Source organism: Daucus carota, chromosome 3 (genome assembly GCF_001625215.2).
Source record: "Daucus carota subsp. sativus chromosome 3, DH1 v3.0, whole genome shotgun sequence".
In the NCBI taxonomy this organism is placed as follows: Eukaryota; Viridiplantae; Streptophyta; class Magnoliopsida; order Apiales; family Apiaceae; genus Daucus; species Daucus carota.
The window spans coordinates 49605451-49627460 of record NC_030383.2 but is presented as its reverse complement, the minus strand read 5'-3'; the positions used below and the strand labels follow the sequence as shown (position 1 = coordinate 49627460).

Sequence of the window (22010 nt, the reverse complement as noted above, 5' to 3'; positions counted from 1 at the left end):
GGAACTAAAATAAGTAACAGTGTTTGGTAGGATGTATATTAAAATAAACACAGGAACTTTAAATACCCGTGCACTTGTAGTTACGCCAAAACACCGGAACCCACTTCCACACCTCACTCGCGGTTACCCACAGTTACGCAGCGCCTGATTACCCAATTACCCCCAAAATATTTGGGCGCTAACCCTTATTCACCTAAATTAGGCGCTAATATATACACTATCTGGCGCCAATTCTATTCATGGTTTCTTGTTCAGAGCTCTGTATGTCATCTCCGATTCTTTTCATCTAAGCAATACATCTTCTTCAAGGCTCTGGTTTTCACATTCCAGGTATGTATATATACGAGTTGTAATTGATTGATTGCTGATTTTGCTATATTGTGATTATATATCTGATTTTGATGAATTATTTGTTCTTCATTATTCTCTGCGATGATGTGTTTCTATATTATTTCTTTTATAATTTTGTACAAACTTCTATTCTAAATTAGATATTATTGACTGTATTATTTGTATTTGTTTGTAATTGATCAACAGAAATGGCTCGATTGCCATTAGCTAGGAAGAAGCAAACTGTTGCGGCATGTGTTACCATATACACTGAGATGATGAAAAAGATAATGGAGGTTTTAATAGAAATTTTACATATAGTAGCTCAATTATGTGTCAAAATACCTACACCAATGAATTATCTTTTTGACAAATCTGTTGATGATAGGATTAGAGCAAGATTCTTGAACATAAATTCTATTATTCAAATTAGTGACCAAGTATGTGTAGACAATATTAGAATGGACCGGAATTGCTTTGGCAATTTGTGCGGGATGCTTAGAGACATTGGAGGATTAAGGGGTAACAAAAATATGGATATGGAAGAAATGGTTGCTTTGTTTCTTTACATACTTGCACATAATAAAAAAAATAGAACAATGCAAGTATTTTTTAGAAGTGGAGAAACTATATCACGTCAATTTACTTCTGTTCTAAATGCAACTCTTAAATGTTATAATCATCTTCTTAAGAAACCGGAACCGGTGTTTGCAAATTGCCAAGACGAAAATTGGAGTTGTTTTAAGGTAAATAAATGTAATTTAAACATATTAGCTAGTTCACATATATTAAACTTTGATTAACTAGTATAATTTTGTAGAACTGCTTAGGTGCTTTAGATGGAACACATGTGAAAGTACGTGTCCGCGAAAATGAAAAAGTTAGATACAGAAACAGGAAAGGAGAGATTTCCACTAATGTTTTAGGTGTATGCTCAAGAGATTTGCAATTTATTTATATATTGCCTGGCTGGGAGGGTTCTGCTCATGATAATAGAGTACTTCGAGATGCTCTTTCAAGAAGAAATCCTTTAAAGGTTCCTCAAGGTAGCTAATAAAATTTTATTGTATACACACTAATGAAACACTATGTTTTTTCTTTTATACAAATTTGTGTTAGTAATAAAATATTCACTCTTGTTATAGGATGTTATTATCTGTGTGATGCTGGCTACATGAATTGTGATGGATTTATGACCCCTTTTCGAGGTCAACGTTATCATTTGAATGAATGGAAAAATGGCAGACAACCTACAACGGCAGAAGAATTCTTTAATATGAAGCACTCTCGAGCAAGAAATGTTATTGAAAGGTGTTTTGGGATGTTAAAACTCAGATGGGGTATTTTGAGAGATACAACTTGGTATCCAATGAAAACAAAGTGTAGAATTATTTCAGCATGTGCGTTATTGCATAATTTTATAAGATCTAACATGAGTATAGACCCAATAGAGCACAGAGTCTCAGAAAATGGAGACAATGGAGGGGGGCAAAATGCAGATTTTATTCAACATCTTGAGTCGAGCCCAGTTTGGACCAATTTTAGACAACAATTGGCCAATGAAATGTTTCTTGACTGGCAGAACTTGAGACATATATGATTATTTCTATCTTGCATTGTTTTAGTTGTTTTTTCTTGTACTTTCTTTTGTTTTTTGGATATGTATGCATGACATTAATGTATGTACATTTATTTGATTGTGTTCTTTTCTTTAAATATAATTTTGTCTGCTTTTTTATTGCATATAATTGAATTTCAAATACTAATTAAGACTGTAGGATTAGCACTATGACTTCAGATGGAAAACAAGCAGCTAATGAGAAGAATAGTACTATTGGCAATGTTAGATGGAGAAATACTGAGGATGCTACCCTTGTTAAGGCACTAATGAGACTTATAGAAGATGGTGGTTGGAGAGCAGAAAATGGTCAGCTCAAGTCCGGTGCTTATGGGAAGCTTGAAAAAATAATGGAAGATATACAACCTGGTTGTTGAATGAAAGCTCGACCACGTATTGAGTCTCGAGTCAGATTATGGAGGAAGCAATATTTTGCTATCGAAGAGATGCGTGGTCCAAATTGTAGCGGATTTGGCTGGAATGAATTAGATAAATCCATCACTTGTGATAAGAGTATTTTCGAAGACTGGTTAAAGGTAATTCAATATTTATCACTTACATATTTATTAGATGTGATTGGTCAGAATACTGCATAAAATATTTGAACAAATGAGATAAAAGAACATAAAATAGATTTAATAATTTTGTCTGCAGTAGTTCATTTTTATGGTGATCAAATAATTAGAGTGATTCTTTGGGTGGTACTAGTAATTGATTTGTGAGAAATGGTTGTTTAGAATTGTCAGTGCTTATATGTGGCTGTGTTTTGCATCTATATGTTGTATATTGCATACTCCAAGCTGCTGATATAGCTCCCTCTGCACTTCAATTAATAAATAAAGTTCCAGAGTCATGTTACCATATTAAAACTTGCTATTAGGAGACTAAAATTAACCATGAGTAAATTCTGGTTGTTTCTTAGTAATAGTTGCATATCAGGCTGATTTTTGTTCTTGGTAATAGCTGGAAATCAGTCTATCAGCATGTGGGTAAAATAGTCGGTACCGTGTCTTCCAATTGAACAACCAGGAAGTAGATGTTTGTGTAGAATGACTCTGGCCATATGGTCAAGGCAGCTCCCATGTTTAAATTGATAACATTGCATCTCTTTCTTTAAATTGAAGTATATAGTTGTGTCCTTGTGTTAGCGATTAGAGCATACAGGAATCTTATACACATACTTTTCTATTATCTTACAGAGTCATCCAAATGCCAAGGGACTAAGAAATAAATCATTTCCATATTATGATGAGCTTTCTCAAGTATTTGGCAAAGATAGAGCTAACGGTGAATGTGTCGAAAGCCCAGCTGACGCGGCGGAAGAAATTGCTAATGAGGAGGAGAATACACCACAACAATCCGAACATCGGAAAGAGAACACTGAAGATGAGGTAAGTCCTAGGATAGATGTTCAATCTGCTGACACAAATTCTCGTGCGAATAAAAGACTGAAAGCAGACTCTTTGGAAATTGTAAAAGAGCTTACTTTCGGATTGCAAAAAATTAGTAATGTGATGGAAACTGGAAATGAGAATATTGCAAAGCTAACTAGTTGTTTCCAGCATGAGTCTGACGGTGCTAAGAAAAGAGGCCTCGTAAACTCTGAGCTTATGAAGGTTGCAGGACTTACAGCTGAAGAAATCATCAAGGCAGGGAGAAAAATAGCACTTGATCCTTTGGAGACTGATCATTTTTTTAGTTTACCAGAAGATTTTCGATCTACATATGTGCAAGCCTTGCTTCTTCCTGACTAGTGATCAAAATTGATCAACATGACCTGCTTAAACATTTTTTATATTATTATGTTTTTTAGATTTTTCATTTCAATTATTCTTCCTATTATGATTGTAATATTTGAAAGTCTCTGATGCTTTAAGTTGGGTGAACTTATTTCATACTGATATTCTATTACATTCTAAGGACGGTTTATATTATCAAATACTTACTTGTATTAGATTAATGTTTTGAAAAATCATTTATTTTTAAATAAGGGTAATATAGACATTTTACATCAAGTTCCTTGAAAGTGGGCAAGTAAACCAAACAAAAACTGATGTGTAACCTTAGATGAAATATTCTTAAACCAAACACATGTTTTCTATATTCCTGGGAACTGGCGGCTGTAACTTGGTTCCAAGGAAGTCCAACTTCCCTCTGTAACTGTAGAATCGTGATACCAAACGAGGCCTATATATTATATATTATAATATATTGTAATTTATACAATATGTTAGGAATATCATGGGCTCTATGTCCAGCATCTCCCTACACGAACAAGGGCGCTTGTAATGTGCAATGTATAAGGAAATAAGGTAGCACCTTCACTACAAGCTCGGGCTTTTAGAGCAACTAGTAAACGCCTGATCCTAACAATTGGTATCAGAGCCAGGTCGCGTGTTCGATGCCTGGTAGGCAGATGCTAGAGGGGATTGTTGGGGATATTATGGGCTCTGTGTCGAGCATCTTCCTACAAGAACACGGGCGCTTGTAATGTGCTTTGTATAAGGAAATAAGGGAGCACCTTCTCTATGAGCTCGGGTTTTTAGAGCAACTGGTAAGCGCCTGATCCTAACACAATATTTAATATTAATAAATCTTTTTTTATTAATAATTAAATCAAAGATATGTTGTATTACTACATAATATATATATATATTAAGTATAATACGTTATAAGTTTATCAATGAAAAATTGGTTTCCAGCTAGTCGAAAAAGAAGTGAGACAATGATAAACATTCAATGCATGGTTTTTAGATGTGTGTAATTCTTTCTTTAAAATAGTTATTAATTGATTTATTCTAAATGTTAATGATATATTATAATCGTGCATATAAGAAATTGTTATTGTATTTGAAGATTAATATTTAAGTAATAGTAAATTACAATTTTCAGTTTTCGATTTAGGATTCGGGTTGCGGATTTTGGGTTTCGAATTTTGGGTATATCAATATCCAATCTAGAAAAATATTTAGGTCCGAGGAATACCGAAATCCGTTAGATTGGATTTGGGTTTTATTTTAGGGTATTTTCTTGGGTTTGGGTATGGATAAAAAATTTAGGTTTCGATTTAGATACTACCATATGTGATCCAATCTGACCCAAGTGTCATCCCTAAACACGTATAAATTTTGAATGAATTCTCAATTTGCTATGAATTTTCGAATTTCAGGCATCAATGTACAGATCAAACTAGTAGATTACAAAATCATAGAAAATATTTATTTACATGCAAAATTCATAAAACTCATAGAACAAAAATCATAGAGAATTTAAATATATAGTCCGAAAAGACTAGTGGAAACATTGGAGTTTAGTTAAGGGATCGAGCATATTTGATATCCAATCCTTGTAGTAACTTCGGCCTATTTTTTAGGAAACATCAACATGTAAATTTGACATTTTCATGATGAAAATTTCGGCAAAATATACCAATTAATTTAAAAACAAACTAATCCAATTAAAAGTATTACAAAAATATTATTTTTAAGATCTTACCAATACCAATATGAAATGGGTACTTGATATAAAAATTTCTTATAAAATATTAGAAATCATATTTGAAAAATACAACTTTATATATTCGCCCATAAAAGCTTGAAATGTGATCATATGTAAGATTAGATTGTTGGAAATAATTTTGTTTAAATCTGTTTGTTACCATATAATATATACAATATATGCTATATAGATTCCTTCTAAAAGAAAACGCTAATAAATAAAATAAATAAAAGTAGTGGGATCCCGCTCATTTTCTATCCTTAAATGTTTTTGCTTATACATGAGTACATGATAATTAAAATATAAGAATTAAATTAGTGTGATCCAACTCATTCCTTATTAGCGTAATCCTTATTTTGTGAGTTTATGGGTGAGTATATAATAATGCACAAAATATTTAGTGGGATCCAACTCATTCCTTGTCCGTGTTGTACAATAATATAAATTAACGAAAGCAATGACATCAGGGTCATTGTAAATATTTAAATACATAAATACATGTGGTGTCATATCTCGTATGATAAATATTTATCATATATTGGACCACAATGGTGACAAATGCAAATTCAAATTCTGGGTTCAATTATTTGAAAGAGACGTTCAAAGTTGACGTGCAAAAGGCAGAAAGAAAAGCCTTAATGTCCCTTTGATTTCCCCAATTAGTTGTGCAACCGTAAGGATTGAAAAAATTGGTAATGTGGCTATCAACATTGAGTTGGTTGATGGATGTGTTGGGTGGGGCTCTTCTCTTTCCTATAACTACGGAAGGATCAGCTGTTGGCTATGTCAAAGGTTGTGGAAGCATGTTAGTTTTTGAAGAGGAGTCCTCCTATGGCTTTAGGTTTAGTGTTGGGAAAGGTTGGTAGTATGTAAGTTTCACAGAGTTTCATGTATTGATATATAATTTAGTGATAATCTCTTTAGAATTTTGTGATTTGTGTTGGGAAAATTGGTGAAAACCTCTAGGAATGAGTGAAACCTCCAGATATGTGCTTGTTATCGATTCAGGGTTGTGCTTGTTATTGATTCTTGTGGTGATAACGACGGTGGAGATAGTGGAGTAGGTTGACATGGAAGGCCGGGAGAAGAGTGGGGATGGGGTGAGGCAGAAGCGGGGCGGCAGAGGAGGCGGCTGAGATGGCGGAGGGAGACAACGGGATGAGGCTGTGGTTTCAGGAGGCGTCGTTTCGCCGGAGCTATGGAAGACAACTGGGGTTGCAATTGAAAGGCAGCGGTGGAGGTGAAGGATGTGGAGGAGAGGAGGCAGCGGTGGTGATGAAGGAGGCGGTGGAGGAGGTGGCGGAGGTGGAGGTGGAGATGGAGATGGCGGGGAAAATGGACATGGAGGTGTAGATATTAGTGATATGTGCTTCAGAATTTAGTGATATTTGAGGTTGGTTTTTAGTTTGTATAATAAGGAAGTTTGTAGTAGAATAAGAGTATATATATGTGTGTGCATGTGTATATTTATATATAAGTCATCAAACATAAACCAAATCTTAAATACAAACTAAAAACCAGTTTTCCGAACGAGTATTTATAACTGCGGGAATCACTAATTTATACTACATTAATCATTGTTTTATGCATTATATAAACATCGATTTTTATTATTCAGAAATGGGAAAATCTACTTACCTAAACTATTGGTAATCGATTATAGATGATCAATTTCTGTTGTAGGAAGGTTCTTGACGGTAGGAAGCCGTAAAAGGTGTATAATGGTTGCAAGCAGTCGCTAGTTTTGGTAAGTTACAATGTAAAGTCTATGTGATTATGGGTGATGGTAGGCGATAGTGTCAAGTCATAAAAATGGCTGGTAATGGTGGTAAGAGGTCCAATATTATTACAGGTCGGGTGAAGATGGCGGTCATGTACATTGCATATATATGTATGTATATATTTATATTTGAGAGATATGTTATATATAAAATATACAAAATAGTAATCTGTGATATACAAAATAGTGAGTTCTACGGTTAAAGATAGTGATTAAAAATTGGGTTTTTAGTTTGTAGGCTAATTTGGTTTGTATGCTAATTTGTTTTGTATGGGAGTACGACTCTCTCTCTCTATATATGGATATATATGTGGTATATATATCTTTTCAATTAATTAGTATTTGAAGGTTATCTTTGAGAATTTGCATTTCCAATTATATAGTTTCTTTTGATTAATTGAAGGTTAGAGCAGGAGCTATGATGGCTCTGATTGATGCAGTTTCTTCTAGTTCGCAAACCTTTGTGGAGACTATTTGGTGGTGTTTCAAACACAATAACCACAGGTATGACAGTCAGTTTCGATTAATTTCCTTGTAGTTTTTTGCCTATCTTTTTTTAGGAGTCTTTAAAGTATAAATTAATTTGTAAATATACTTGGGCACTAGTTGGTTGAACATTGGTCACTGATACCCCTTCTTATTGTGTCGGTGTTGAGCCCATAAATAAACCAACAACCTGGAAGGCTATAGCCTTGATACCAGTACTTGTAAAATCCCAAGCCCATAAATTTATGTGGATTAATTATTTGCTGAGTTTATAAAGTTAAGGAATACCCTTTATCAATTTGATGGGCAATGTTACAGTTTTTCCTTGTAATTACTGTTTAATTAACATAAAAATATAATTTATCAATTGAAATTGTAATTAGATATGAACAAATTTTATGTCTAGATTCCAATTGTTTCTTCAGTGGAAGCTGCTCAATTGGCTTCACAGTTTCGCGAAAAGGGATTCAAAACCTTGAAGCTTAAGGTGGGTACGAAGTTGAAAGGAGACATCAAAGTGCTTCAAGCAATAGGCGCTCCTGTTGGAAACGTGTATCGGCTCTATGAAAATATATCTTATAACTTTATATAGTTTAAGCAGACAACCATATATATAATAGCTACAGCTTCTTTTCTTTCTAACAAGCTACAACCTTTCTCTTTTCTCACAGAGAGCTTCAGCTATTTTTTTTCACTCCACAACTGCTGTTGTAGTTTTTCTCAGTGTGTTCTAATTCATATGCACAGCCGCTAGTACTTTTATATGTTGCAAGTACACTAGTCTACGTCACCCCTTACATAATCCATATTGATTATGATCCTACATATAAGACTTCAAATCAGCCAGCCTTGCTTCTTCTAGTTTTTCTACACAGCCCCTTATTATATGCTGGAATCCATTTAAGAACCTAGTTGTTTGTACTGATTGCATAAACTCCAGAAGGTTTGACTATCATTAATATTATCCTCCTACATCTCTTATCTGCATGTATCATATATAGTTTAACTTTCCCATACACAATTGCTGATTTAATCTTACTAGCTGTTTTATTTGACCAGATTGTTGCTTCCATTAACTTTGTCTCCTGGCAATTATCTCCAACCCAACATATATTCCGGAGTCATTTATTCAATCAAGACATCAGCCCTTCTATATGCCATCTATCCATGGAACATGTGGTTGTGATAACACTAGCTGCATATAAGCATATAATTATATCGTCTCCTGAGAGTTTGAAACTCTAACACTCCCCGTCAAACTCGACTTTGTATTCCCAGCTTCTTTTGCATTTTTTGAAATATATGCCACCTTACCAGCTTCATGATAATATTTGTCAGGCCATATAAAAATTTTGTATCTCTTCTTGTAGAATCTAAAAATTTTACCACGACCAATGATCGATGGCCTTCATTCTTTTGGCGTCTCAAAAACAGTTTCTTTCCACATTCACGTCTACCTCGATAACCACCTTTTCTACATAGAAAGCCACTTCTCCTTGAATTGTAATGTCTGGAAACCTTACTCTCTAGTATTTCATCCTATTAATTCTTATCATTGTATCGAGTCATTCGTTGCTTGTGGACTTGAAAAGAATCTACAAGCTCATCACTTGAAATTCTGGAAGAGCACTCCTTTGACTTCTCTGTAGATGTAACGACATAACCAAATTTTCTTGTTAATATATTAAGAAGATTTTCTTTTATTCAATCACTATCGAGTCTTTCGTCATTTCTTTTCATATCTTTTGCTCCCATTTTCAAATGCATAACATTTTCGCCAATATTTTCTGAGCTTCTTCTTTCGAAATTCTTGAATTCATCATGCAGTACCTGAAGCGGTTCCTCTTTTTCTTTGTCGACTCCTTGGAATGATTTATGCAGCTAAAATCTCCCATGCTTCTTTTGCCTTCTTTACATGTGCAATATTATCAAAGGTGGATTCGTCAACACCTTGATAAATCATGAAACATGCCTTGTTGTTTTTGCTCCTGCACCCTTTTAACGCTGTCTTCTCGGCATCAGCTGATGTGGGATCATTATACCTGCTTTCGTCAATATCCCAAATATCATACACACCGAGTAATTCCTTCATTTGGATACTCCAGGCTTCATAATTTGTGCCCGTCAACAATGGAACTTGGGCTTCCATGAAACTTGCCATTCTCTTTTCTCGAACAAAACCTTGGCTCTCTGATGCCACTTGTTGCAAACGTGTATGGTCTATGTATTTATAACTTAGAACTCTATATAGTTTAAACATACAACTGTATATATAATAGCTACAACTTCTTTTCTTTCTAACAGGCTACGCCCACCCTGATTGCGTGATTATCATAGATGCTAATGAAGGTTACACCTCTACTGAAGCTATTCAGGTTCTTGAGATATATACATGGTAGGAATCTGAATTTTGTCAAAGCTAATATCTATTGCGTTGTTACAAGGATTGTAAAGATGTTTGGTTTTCTAAGAATTCAATATATTTGCAAAGATGAAGCTGACTCCAATTCTTTTTGAGCAGCCAGTTCACAAGGATGACTGGGAAGGTCTTGGTCGGGTTACTCAGATTGCAAAAGAAAAGTATGGGGTATCTGTTGCCGCTGATGAAAATTGTCGGGGTTTTGCTGATGTAAAGAAGATAGTTGAAGAAAATCTAGCAGATATCATTAACATCAAGCTCGCCAAACTAGGGGTAGTAGGCGCCCATGAAATAATTGAGTTGGCACATGCATCTGGCCTGCATTTGATGATTAGTGGAATGGTTGAGACTAGAATTTCCATGGGCTTTGCTAGTCTTCTTGCTGCAGGGCTTGGGTGTTTTAAGTAAGTTATTGGTGTTCCAACATTTCAGGAATCTAAACATGCACTTTCGCATCTACTTAATGGCTTTGTTGTGCCAGCCAATTTATTATAGTTGAAAATTTTCTTTTAAACTTAATAGGATCATATCCAACCCAACACAGTAATTCTATAACAACAACCCAACTCTATGATAATAAAAAATTACACTCCAATGAATATTGTTATACTCCATATTTGGTGCCAAATGTTCACTTAGTATAACTTTTACCTTATCATATTATAAAATAAAAATTAGTGTAACATTATACAGTGTACGGGCACGACTTGCTTTTGTGTAGAATGTAACATTTACACTGTAAGGTTGCATTCACTTGGATATGGAATGGAATTATGGGAGAATAGAGTGAAAAATAATAAAGAAATTTAAATGAAAAACAAGAATGTATGAGATAATACTAAATCACCATGGATGAGCCTAAATTGTTGGGGAAGTGGGAAGAAATTGAATGAGGCATTCGTTCCAAATCATTTGGATTACATCTTGTTCAAATAGTTCAGAATGAATGATGACAGAAACAAAAATTATATACATTCTTGATAACCTTTGTACAAATTTCAATCTGTTTCATGCAATCGAATGCACTCTAATTAATAGTGTACACTATCTCAGTGTTGTAGTTTAGAGATGGTCCCAGGGATGATAAATAGCCTCACATCCTACTTAACCTGGTTGGGTCGAATTTGTTCACTTGTTCTGTTTAGATGATAATGACTTGTGTAAATATACATTTGTACAGATTCATTGACCTGGATGCACCAAATCATCTATCAGAAGATCCAGTTGTCGAGGGCTGTGAAGGTAATATTATCTTTGTTTACTGAAGTTCATTTATAAATGATAAAAGCATACACAGTTTACATTTTTCCGACTTAGTTTCAGCTACAGTCAAATTGCAATCTCACAAATGTTTTGGCTACAGTTTATGGTCCTGTGTACAAGTTTCCAAATGCCAGAGGCAGCCCGTGTTTTCTTGATTGGGACAATATTTTGTAGTAATTTGCTCTCCATTCGGATTTCTTTTATATGTCTTCATGTGCATTGCATGCAATATCAATTTAATTCATAAGTCATATATATGTTGGTTCGTTTAGCTTCAGGAGTACCCGATTTTTTTGATGAAAAATTCCCCATATATTCTATTTAGCTTCACGTCCTGAAATTTAATTTTTAATTAAGTATTGAACTAGCGCTATATATTGGAATCATATGAAACACTAGTAGTGCTATCACTCTTTATCTTGTACCATATTCGTCCCTTCATATGATCCAAGCTCATTCATCATGTTTGTGAGTTTTTGACATGATCATGTAAATTGAAAGAGAGCTTTTCTATACACTAGTTAGTATATATATAATATGATTTTTATGAAATGATTTTCCGACTTTAGCTACAGTGACTGTTCATAATTCTACTAACCTAGTAGCTACCATTAAGGTGGCCAACTATAGGTTAATTTAGTTCTCAAATGCTTTCGATATATGTATTTATATTCAATATGATCAGCCTATAAACATTTTTGCAGATGTCAGATTCGATGGTAACATATATAGAATTGTCTGGTGGGACTAGTTTTCGGTGTTGGTGTGGTTAATTAAAATGTGGAGGGGTTATTTTCTTAGTATAATAACATATATGTATCATGTCTCTGGGAAATATACAGAGACAGTTTCATTGATTTGTGTCTTTCCTGTACCTTTCACATTTTTAACAATCTGAAGTATGATTTAAATTCTCTCCACTTTTAAAGTGGAATATATTTCATCGTTTCATAGAACAAATCTCTGGGTAAGAGTATGAAACATGTTAAAAATAAGATCACTTTGTTAGAAGTTTAACGATAATAGGTCTGGAATCCTACTAGATTGCATTTGGGGATTAACATCTATTTCGTTTCAATTTTGAATTTCAAATGATACAATTTGAGGTGTTATTTCAAATTCTCAACATTATACTAGTATTTGAATGTCATGGATTTCAAATGAAAGCCAACTCCAACTTTTCTCTGTTTATCTAACCATGTCATTTGATCAAATTTAAAATTTCAAAAGCCACATCACTGAAGTAACACTAGAAGAAAAGCGGGCATTTTCGACTGCCAAAACTGACCGATCAAGGTGGTTGGAAATAAAGCGCACATTTCCGACCGACGACTAAATGGGCGTCGGTCTGAAAAGTGTTGGTCATTAACGACCGCTGTCACCGACGGTCCAATATCAGTCGGTTATAAGTGGGTGTGGGTCCCGTTACTAACTTCCTTCAACTGACATGGACGCCGCGTCAGTAAACACATTTCCGACCGTTCATGGCCGGTTTTATAACAGGGGCTCCACAATTGAGCCTTGAATTTCTTTTCCGACCAACACGTTTCCGCTCTTGCTGCGTTTAAAATAATTGGCCATCATTTAACTTGTTGTTGGCTGGTGATTGGCTGGGGGAATGAGGTATGGGGCCGCCGCTACATTTTCGACCACTACATTTTAAATGTGGTCGGAAATGACTTGACTTTGCTACTTTTTAAATTGTTGTAGTCTCTCACCGAGTCTTATTGTTATAGCATAATTATATATTTGTGGAAGAGAAAATATTTTTAAGGTATGGACTAACTTTAAAATGTTTGTCTTCTTTTATTTTTGAATATGTTTTCTAATTTGTAAGGTATAAAATGTTTGATTTTGAAATTACACATTGTTACCCAGAAAACTGACCAAATTGCTTGTGTTATTTCTGACCAAACCTATAATTTAGAAAAAAAACTACATTTTCGATAAGTGGATTTTATATTCACTTGGAAGCCTTCATTTAGACTTAAATTGATGATTTGGCCTCAAGGGTGTGGTGTTTTTTGATATGTTTTGTGTTGATGTGTGTAGGTTACCTAGAGGGAGGATCAAGGACAAATTCAAGTGCAATTGGTGGTTGGAGGCTGAAGAAATCGAGCGAAGGAGCGAAGGAAGGGGCGAGCAGGCGCTGCCCAATGGCACGGGGCTGCCTAAGTGGCGCGCCCACGCCACTATATGGAGCGCATATAGTGTTTGCATTCATGCATTGCATTAGTAGTGTTTGTGTGTCTATGCTTGAGGACAAGCATCGGTTTAAGTTTGGGGGTGTGATAAGTGGATTTTATATCCACTTGGAAGCCTTCGTTTTTACTTAAATTGATGATTTGGCCTCAAGCTTGTGGTGTTTTTGATATGTTTTTGTGTTGATGTGTGTAAGGTATCTAGAGGGAGGATCATGGACGTTTCCAAGTGCAAATGGTGGGACGAGCAGGCGCTGCCCAATGGCACGGGGCTGCCTAGTGGCGCGGGCGCGCCACTAGGTGGCGCACCCACGCCGCCTTGATGGAGAAAAAACCCGTTTTGGTCCGTTTCAGAGTGTTTTGCTGACCCGGTTGCTAGGGCACATAAAGTACAACTCAAGGGAGGAAAAAAAGGACCAAGAAGCAAGTCAGAGAGCACGTGACGGCTATGGAGAAGATCTAGTGTCATAGTTTTTTCTTTTGTAATTCTTCGAAGTAGGCGTAACTTTGGATGCTTGTTTCGGATTTCTTTCGCAACTTTAATTCTCGTACTTTGATATTGTTTAGACATATTATTATCATGTTTACATTCGAAGCCATGATGACGAGAAGTTCGATTATGAACTAATCGTTGTCATGGGATTCTAGCGGATTTATCTATGAATTTCAGTAGTTAATTTGCCTTAACTATTTATGTGATGAATATTTGATTTCCTTATATGGTTGTGCTTATTCTTCTTGGATGCGTAGCTAACATCTAAGTTGTTTGTTAGTCTGTATCGAAGCGAAAGTGGATATATAGATTTAGAACTTGCTGCCATGCGAGCATAGGTTTATGTATTCGATATAAATGATTGTGATGTGATTTTAACCATCTTGCATCGCCCTATGTAATCTTGATAGATAACTTGTTCGTAGTCATTATGTTTTCAAATCTTATAGACATATAGGGTCTAAGCATAATTGGTGTATGTTCGACTTCTATCTTAATTGTGGATGTAGAATAGTATGATATATGTTTATCGAAAGAGAGCGTGTATCAGTGTCGTTTTATCTAGCTTAGTTATCAACCATCAAATAGCGAACAAGGCATAACTCTGAATGAAGTAGTTGATGAAGTTAGAATCCCATGTTTTAATTCATATAAGTAATTCGAGTTTAATCACTTAGTTATTAATTCTTAGTTTCTGTAAATTGATTAAATTAGTTAAAGTAGTTAAACAACCTCCAATTTGATACTTGTCTTAACAGTGAATAATAGCCATACATTGTTGCATAACTGCATATTCTGAATACACCAGTCTTTGTGGAAACGAACTTAATTTAAATTCTATATAACTTGTGACCACGTACGCTTGCATGATTTTGTGCGAATAATTTCCGACCGCTAGATTATGAAATCGGTCGGTAATGAAGCCTATGGTCAAAAATGTACGGTGTTGGTCGGTTTTATAACAGAGGCTACCCATTGTACCAAAAAATCCTTTCCGACCGACGCTTAACCGACCGATTTTAGGAAACTCGGTCGGTAATGACATTGTGGTCGGAAATGTACTAACGTGGTCGGTTTTATAACAGGGGCTCTTGATTTGTATCCAATACTTATTTTCGACCGACTTATAACCGACCGCCTTTTGGTCGCTTTTAGCACTGTCCACATGTATGCCAAGTCACAAGTGGGGCCAGCTTCTACGAAAATATGAAAACATTACCGACCAATTTCGGCGGTTGGTCGGTAATAAGACTCATTTCGGACCGATGTGTTATTTTTGACCCGGTTTTAAAGGACAAACCTAATCGGTCGGTCAGTGGTCGGAAATGACCTTAAAACCGACCAAAACTCAGTACAATTTCCGATCATTTCGGCGGTCAGAAATGCGCGCTTTTCTTGTAGGGTCTTAACTAAGGAAATAGATTAAATATGCACTATCCATCAATGTCTTAGCTTTCATGCAATACAAAGGACATATGTTCAATTGATTTTAAGACCCTAATTTTTAGGAAAAAGTGACAAAACATACATTAGCAAATGTCAGACTTGAATAGCCAAAATAGCTTTATTGATTCCCTTAAGCCGTATTGCGGTGGATTTAAAACTATACTCAGACTTTAATGAAATTGATTTTTAATGTATTTTAAGACTGAGAACGAAAGAGTTTTCAAAAAGTTTTGTAAAAGATGATATTATGGCGTAAGGGGCTAATTAATGGTCCAGCCAGATAGACCAGCAAAATATTTTATTTCTGCGTTGGTGGCTGGGATGGCGGTCCAACGGAGGGCTATCTAGGTATTATATGAAATATTGTAATACTCTTCTGCTAAAGGCAAATGTGTTGCCTTGTATTGGTACCTGTTATTGAGACATGTATCTACGAAGTATAACTCGGTATTATCACACAAATTGATCAGCTGTGATAGTATGTCGTTTTCTAAAAACTAATCATTATTGTTTAAGCTTATGATAGCTTATGTTTACTGTCAAATTTTTCTTGTGATTTTCAAGCATGTTGTTTTATATGTCTGATAAACTTTTGAGTTACAAATGTTTAGATTTACTTCAAAAGTTTGCTTTATTTCAAATACTCTGATTTAATTCGAAAGAATTTATCTTGTGGCTCTTGTCTTTCATATTATCTTGCTGAGCATTCTCGCTCACTCTTGCTGTTATTTCTAACCCTTTCAGCTATGCGCGTAAGATTGATTCTAGGCGAGATTGCTAGGGAGATGTCTATAAGAGTAGTTCATATTAGAATTATTTTATTTCAGCTCAGTTGTATAATAGATTTATTAGCAGATGTAAAAAGATAGTTGGAGAAAATCTAGCAGATATCATTAACATCAAGCTCGCCAAACTAGGGGTAGAGGCGCCATTGAAATAATTGAGTTGGCACGTGCATCTGACATGCATTTGATGATCGGTGGAATGGTTTAGACTACACTACAAGAAATTCGTAATACGACAATACTTATAACACAACAGTAAAAAAAAACTGTTGTACGTAAATGACAGACAATGGTGAATTTCTTTGACGTGAAAAATTATTGTCTTTTGTTCTCTATAACGACGGTTATAGCTGTTATTTGAAAGTGTTGTATGTTCAGTGTCCTCTTATCGAGTCGGACAACAGTTTTTCGATGGCACTGTTGTTTTTTTCATTCAGACAATGCTTGAAAAGCGTTGTTATTATGGTAACTTTCAGTGACTGGTTTTGAACATTATGTTGTATAATTCAAACAATGGTTTTGAACATTATGTTGTATAATTTAAACAATGGTTTTTAAAAGTATTGTCTTATAATATATCAAACAACGGGATAAAAATAGTGGTCTAAAATTGCTCTTTTAGAATTTCAATGGGCACCACATGATGAGGTTGCCCCACGTGATTGGCGAAAAAGCTTTCACTTGGATTGTTGAGCTGGTGCAAAGGAGATTTGATATCAGCCGTCAGATTTAAAAAAAGTTGATACACTGATGGTCAATAAAAATGTTGTCATCATAATTGATCTCAAACAACTTTTTTTCGTAGAAACCGTTGTTTGTAAGCCTCGTTTTAGAACCATCTAGAAACTTTGTTTCTCACTCAACAGTTTCTTTACAAAACCATTGTTTGTAAACCTTGTTTTAGAACCATCTAAAAGTCCTGCCCCTAAACGAGATTTGTTCAGGATTATTAAAATAAATTTTTTAAATTATTTTTTGATGATCAAACCGTACAGATGTTATATTATATTTATAACATCCATACGGTTGGATCATTGAACAATTTATTAAAATCCATGCTCGAGTCTCGTTTTAGCTAGGGACTAGTACTTTCGCTACATTTTTATTAAAAAGTTGTACAAGATAAATTTATTATTTTTTGATTATTTTCTACATGACTAAAATATGTGGGTCTTAACATCCGTAAGGTTGGATCGTTGAAAATTTGATTCTTAAAAATATTTCAGTCAATCTGGCACAATTCCCGTTTTAGGGATTTGTACTTTCATAAGATTTTTATTAAAAAGTCGTACAAGATAATTTTATTATTTTTTAAATGACTAAAATAAGTGGTTATTAATATCCGTACGGTTGGATCATTGAACAATTGTTTAATTTTAAAAAAATATTTCAGTCAATCTAATTCGACTCTCGTTATAGGGACTAGTACTTTCACTAAATTTTTAATAAAAAGTCATACATGATAAATTTTATTTTTGATTATCTTTTTACATGACTATAAGTGGGTTCTAACATACGTACGGTTGGATCTAGTCTGTTTGTTTATTCTCAACTAAAGTTGTAGTTTTGGATAATAATATTCCTTAGTTTAGAGAAATCCTTAATTCCATAATTGAAATATATATGTAGTTGCAAGAGCTGAAGGATGGTTCATCTAGAAACATATATGGATGAGCTCTTTTTGAACCCTGGTATCCCTTGCTGCAACTACAAGACACTCCCTTCTGTGATATTCTTTATCTTGCATGTACGTACATAGTGTTTCAATGATTTATCTTATTTTTATTGAACTTGTTAGGTGGACAAAAGATTCACCATGGGAATCAGGTGTGTCAGCTGTGAACTTTGAGCGGAAGAAGATGGCACTCCCCATAATGAAGCATTATACAGAGGCCACTGATGGTTAATTCCTTCATAGAACAGAAGGAAATTAGTGCTCTGGTATGGCACCATCAAGAAGTAGTCAAGTAGATACTGACTTCGGCTCAGTGCAGGCAAAAGAGCTTCATAATCATCTGGAGCATTTAATTTGCACATCATATTGGAAGTTAATATTTATACAATTATACCTGGATATAGGATTTTTTTAACAATTTGATAATGCTGTCATGGCTGGTTGACAATCTGTTGTTGACATGTTATATCATCTAAACATGGTTGTAATGATACTGATATATATTTGCATGGTGGGCACACATTAGAAAGACCGATTTTTTATTATGCCATCTTTTACTTGTAGGTCATCGACTGGGCGTCTCTAACCAGAGCTTATATATCTAAGCTTTTTTTTCTTGAAATATTGTTGAGGATTAGGGCTTAAGAATCGGCTCGATTATTGGTTACTTTAGCGATTCATTTGGAGTTGGATAAGTTTGATATATGTGGACAGGTTTGAATCCCATCTTCTATTAAAAGTGCTGAATGCAGAACTTACCAACGTCCTAAATTTTTGCAGCGAGTAAGATGTTTAGTTTGCACTCACGATGTTCGAGAAGCTCATATACAGGCTGCCCCCCCCCCTCTTGCCCTCTAATTTTTATACATACACACTTAGACACGTGCAATGATTGATCATAGAGTATATATTTACATTTGCACTTATATCGTAACTAGTATTTATGCCCGCCATCCATAAAAATGAATTATTATCTCATATCTAGATGATACATAGATGTGCTTGTTTGACTATTCTTTTCTTCATTTGAATTAATCTTTCTTATTTTGTGACAGTATATAACAATGAATCAATTACCTTTGCCTACTCTATTATTCTTGTTCTTTGTTCTTCTTGTTCCTAGCTATTCGACTGTGTTTCAAAATCATTGCAAGCTGAAGATGAGTTACTCTAATTCCTCCCAAGGGAATCATAAATAAAGCAAAATCGAGTTTCAGATGCTTCTTAACCGTTTAAATTAATATTCTATTTGTTTGCAATGGTTTTCCATGTTTCCTGTTCTCTATAATTATTTAAGAAATTTTAATTTGGATGCTAAGAAATTCATTAGAATTTGAGGACGGCATGACAAGTATAATGGTAGCATAATGAGTAACCAGTTCAAATCATGAAAGAATTTATGTCAATTTCCTGTGCAAGCATCTGTCTAGAATTGAAGTAATTCTTTTTTACGATTATCCTATTATGAATTATACGTGCAATGCCTACAATTATATGCGTGTAACAACTAAAGCCTACGTAAAAAAGACCGATCTGTTAATTCTAAACTTGTATCTTATTGCTTACTTGCTGAAATTAAAGCACAAATAGTTGCAATCGGTACATCTTCCGCAACTTAGTGAAAAATGTTAAAAAAAAATATTTATTATATATTTAGCTTAGGAATTATTTTGGTAACTATTGGTCACTACTTCATATGTCGGTCGAGAATATAGGTGTGATCGAGAATATAGGTTCTTGTGTATAATTATTGAGAATGTATTTAGTTTATGTCAAATGATGTTAGGGATAACTACTTGATTTAAGTACATGCTATGCATGCGGCCTTTAGAGTTTAGATAATGGAATTGGATGAAACTCAAGCTTAAATAACTTGAGTGGAACTTGTAAAGATCTTTTTGTTTAAAGGATTGAGGAATTTTTATCAAGGTTTTTTAGAAATCCTTCTTTATGTTTGGCAATTCTTTTCTCTTCTCCTTAGCCTAAGATCGAAGTTCGCTTAACAAATCCAACTGCAATGAATACTTCAATCATGATGATTAACACAGAGCAATTTAGGTTAAGTTTAGTTGTGATGGTGTTTTATAATCATGGTAGTTCACATACTTCGCATCCACAAGGACATATTATTTTTAGTGCATATATAGGACTTAAAAGTAACATTCTATATCTTATATATCTTGAAAAGTAGTTTTAAGTTTACGATCTTGAAAATTAGTTTCAAATTTTTCATACTGGTACAAATTTTCAATAAAGCTTTGTCGAAATTTTTCGAATGCGATGCTTCCTCAGCTTATATAATTTTCTCCTCCCGAAGCTATAATCTATTTTTTTTAACTATATTTGCGAATATGATGACTCTTTATATTATATTAATCTAAAGTGTAAGTTAGACTTTAGGTTACATCACAATTATCTGGTTGCCTTATTAAGAGTAGAGTTGGTTTCAAAGGAAATCTAGGTTGTGTCATATATGGTTTATCATTGACGCTTGAGTTCTTAATTTCAGCCATGTCACTGTCCCTAGTATAGTAACTTCATGATATTTTTTCTCACATGTATTCTGACAAAAAAATCATGTATTATTGTTAAATATATATTTATTATCTTCTTGAAGATCATGTTAACAATAATATGACAATATTTTTTAGTTTTTTGAGCTGGTTTATTTTTTGTAGTTGTTCAACAATTTCATACACATGAATAATTAGTTATTTAACTTCTTAGAGTTTCTTTACATTAAATATTTATGTTATTATTAGGATGCCTGATGAAATTTATGATATAAAATTTTACTTGGTTTGGTATTGTGCCCGAGTCCATTTCGGGTGTTAATCATTATTTTACTAATGAATTTTTAAATTAGGTGGAATGTATTCTTCCGATATAGGAATTTTTGTATTATAAATCTTTTTCAATCATATTAGGTAGAGAATCTATAATCAATTTTTGTACAATATAATTGTTTTTGTGTCATAGGGGTGCATCATGAAAATATTCTTTTATCCCTAAGAAAAACCTAAAATGAACATGACCTACTGAGGAAAAAAAATTATTTTAATAAAGTTAATTTGTAGCCAACATAGGGCATTATGTAAAATTATTTAAGAGTCCACACAATCATGAAGTACTAAATGGAAATTCAAGATAAAGCTCTCAAGAAATCAAAAAAATGGAGGAGAATGAGATAATAGTGGTTGGATAGAATAAATTTTTTTTATGAAATGCTGTTTTAATTATGATAAAACATGAAAAATATCTTTCAAAAATAGCATTAATTGAAATTACACACCTAGAGGGGGGGTGAATAGGTGTTATGGCTAATATGACCGATTTTTTTGATGTTACCGAATATTTATACTGTCGCAGACAGCTTGCTGTTAATTTTCAGAGTAAACAGTCAGCTAGCTAACAATGCAGATGCAATGCAAAACAGATATAATCAGTAAGCTAGCAACACAGAGAATTTTAGCCAGGTTCGACCCCTAACCCTAATGGTCTACGTCCTGGTCCCCTACCAACTGGTAAGAGATTATATTATTAATCAATAATGTCAACGATTACAATGATTCAATAATATAACTCCCTTTATCCCTTGTTCCTGTTATCAGCTTGCTGAAACCCCTGAACCACGAACCAAAAGCTCTCCAAGACCTATACTTCCCAAGTATACTCTTCTAGCTAACTAGTCCCCTTGTTCCCTTGTTTCACAAGCTAGATACACAGCAACAAACCTTTACACTTTGAACAATACAATGTATGAGTGTAATACAACCGAAACTATGAACTCAATATAGATATATAATCAAATATAAGCACTAGAGCTCAAGTAAAGATTTTGCAAAGAAAGTGTGTTGTATTTCAGAAGCTTGAAGTGTGTTCTTATTCTCTCCCAAAACGGAAACCACACTCAAGTTTATATACACAAAGATCCAACGGTCAATTTGCTAACAAATTCAAACGTTCTTGTTCCAACCGAACTCACGCATAATTTGTTCCCAATTTGAACGTTTAAT

The 22010-nt window shown here is 34.2% G+C and overlaps 3 protein-coding genes and 1 non-coding gene across 9 annotated transcripts in view; all 4 read left to right on the top strand.

Annotated features, from left to right (window-relative positions):
* The window catches only part of LOC108214007 (L-Ala-D/L-amino acid epimerase-like), a 28900-nt gene extending 18845 nt beyond the window's left edge, over positions 1-10055 (top strand). For 2 of the 6 annotated variants that reach the window (XR_010289924.1, XR_010289921.1), the window contains exons 9-10: positions 7630-7730; positions 10017-10055. The gene's annotated coding sequence lies outside the window, so the exon portion shown is untranslated. Of the gene's footprint in view, positions 1-255; positions 393-537; positions 1377-1475; positions 2080-7629; positions 7731-10016 lie in introns of those variants that run through there. The other 4 variants (XR_010289923.1, XR_010289922.1, XM_064089256.1 and 1 more) reach the window with 4 other exon arrangements.
* On the top strand, positions 254-3843 carry LOC135151297 (uncharacterized protein At2g29880-like). The gene is made up of 3 exons (XM_064089259.1): positions 254-330; positions 2102-2484; positions 3148-3843. Exons 2-3 carry the CDS (start codon positions 2326-2328, stop codon positions 3700-3702), a joined length of 714 nt encoding a protein of 237 aa, XP_063945329.1. The 5' UTR covers positions 254-330; positions 2102-2325; the 3' UTR covers positions 3703-3843.
* On the top strand, positions 6584-18226 carry LOC135151562 (L-Ala-D/L-amino acid epimerase-like). Its single transcript, XM_064090098.1, has 7 exons — positions 6584-6793; positions 7667-7730; positions 10017-10087; positions 10204-10535; positions 11312-11373; positions 11495-11564; positions 18118-18226. The coding sequence occupies exons 1-7, from the start codon at positions 6584-6586 to the stop codon at positions 18224-18226; spliced, it is 918 nt and encodes a 305-aa protein (XP_063946168.1).
* Positions 18227-19145: 919 nt separating this feature from the next.
* LOC135151852 (small nucleolar RNA snoR60) lies at positions 19146-19216 on the top strand. Its single transcript, XR_010290760.1, has one exon. It is a non-coding gene; the product is annotated as a small nucleolar RNA snoR60 (small nucleolar RNA).
* Positions 19217-22010: the final 2794 nt, after the last annotated feature.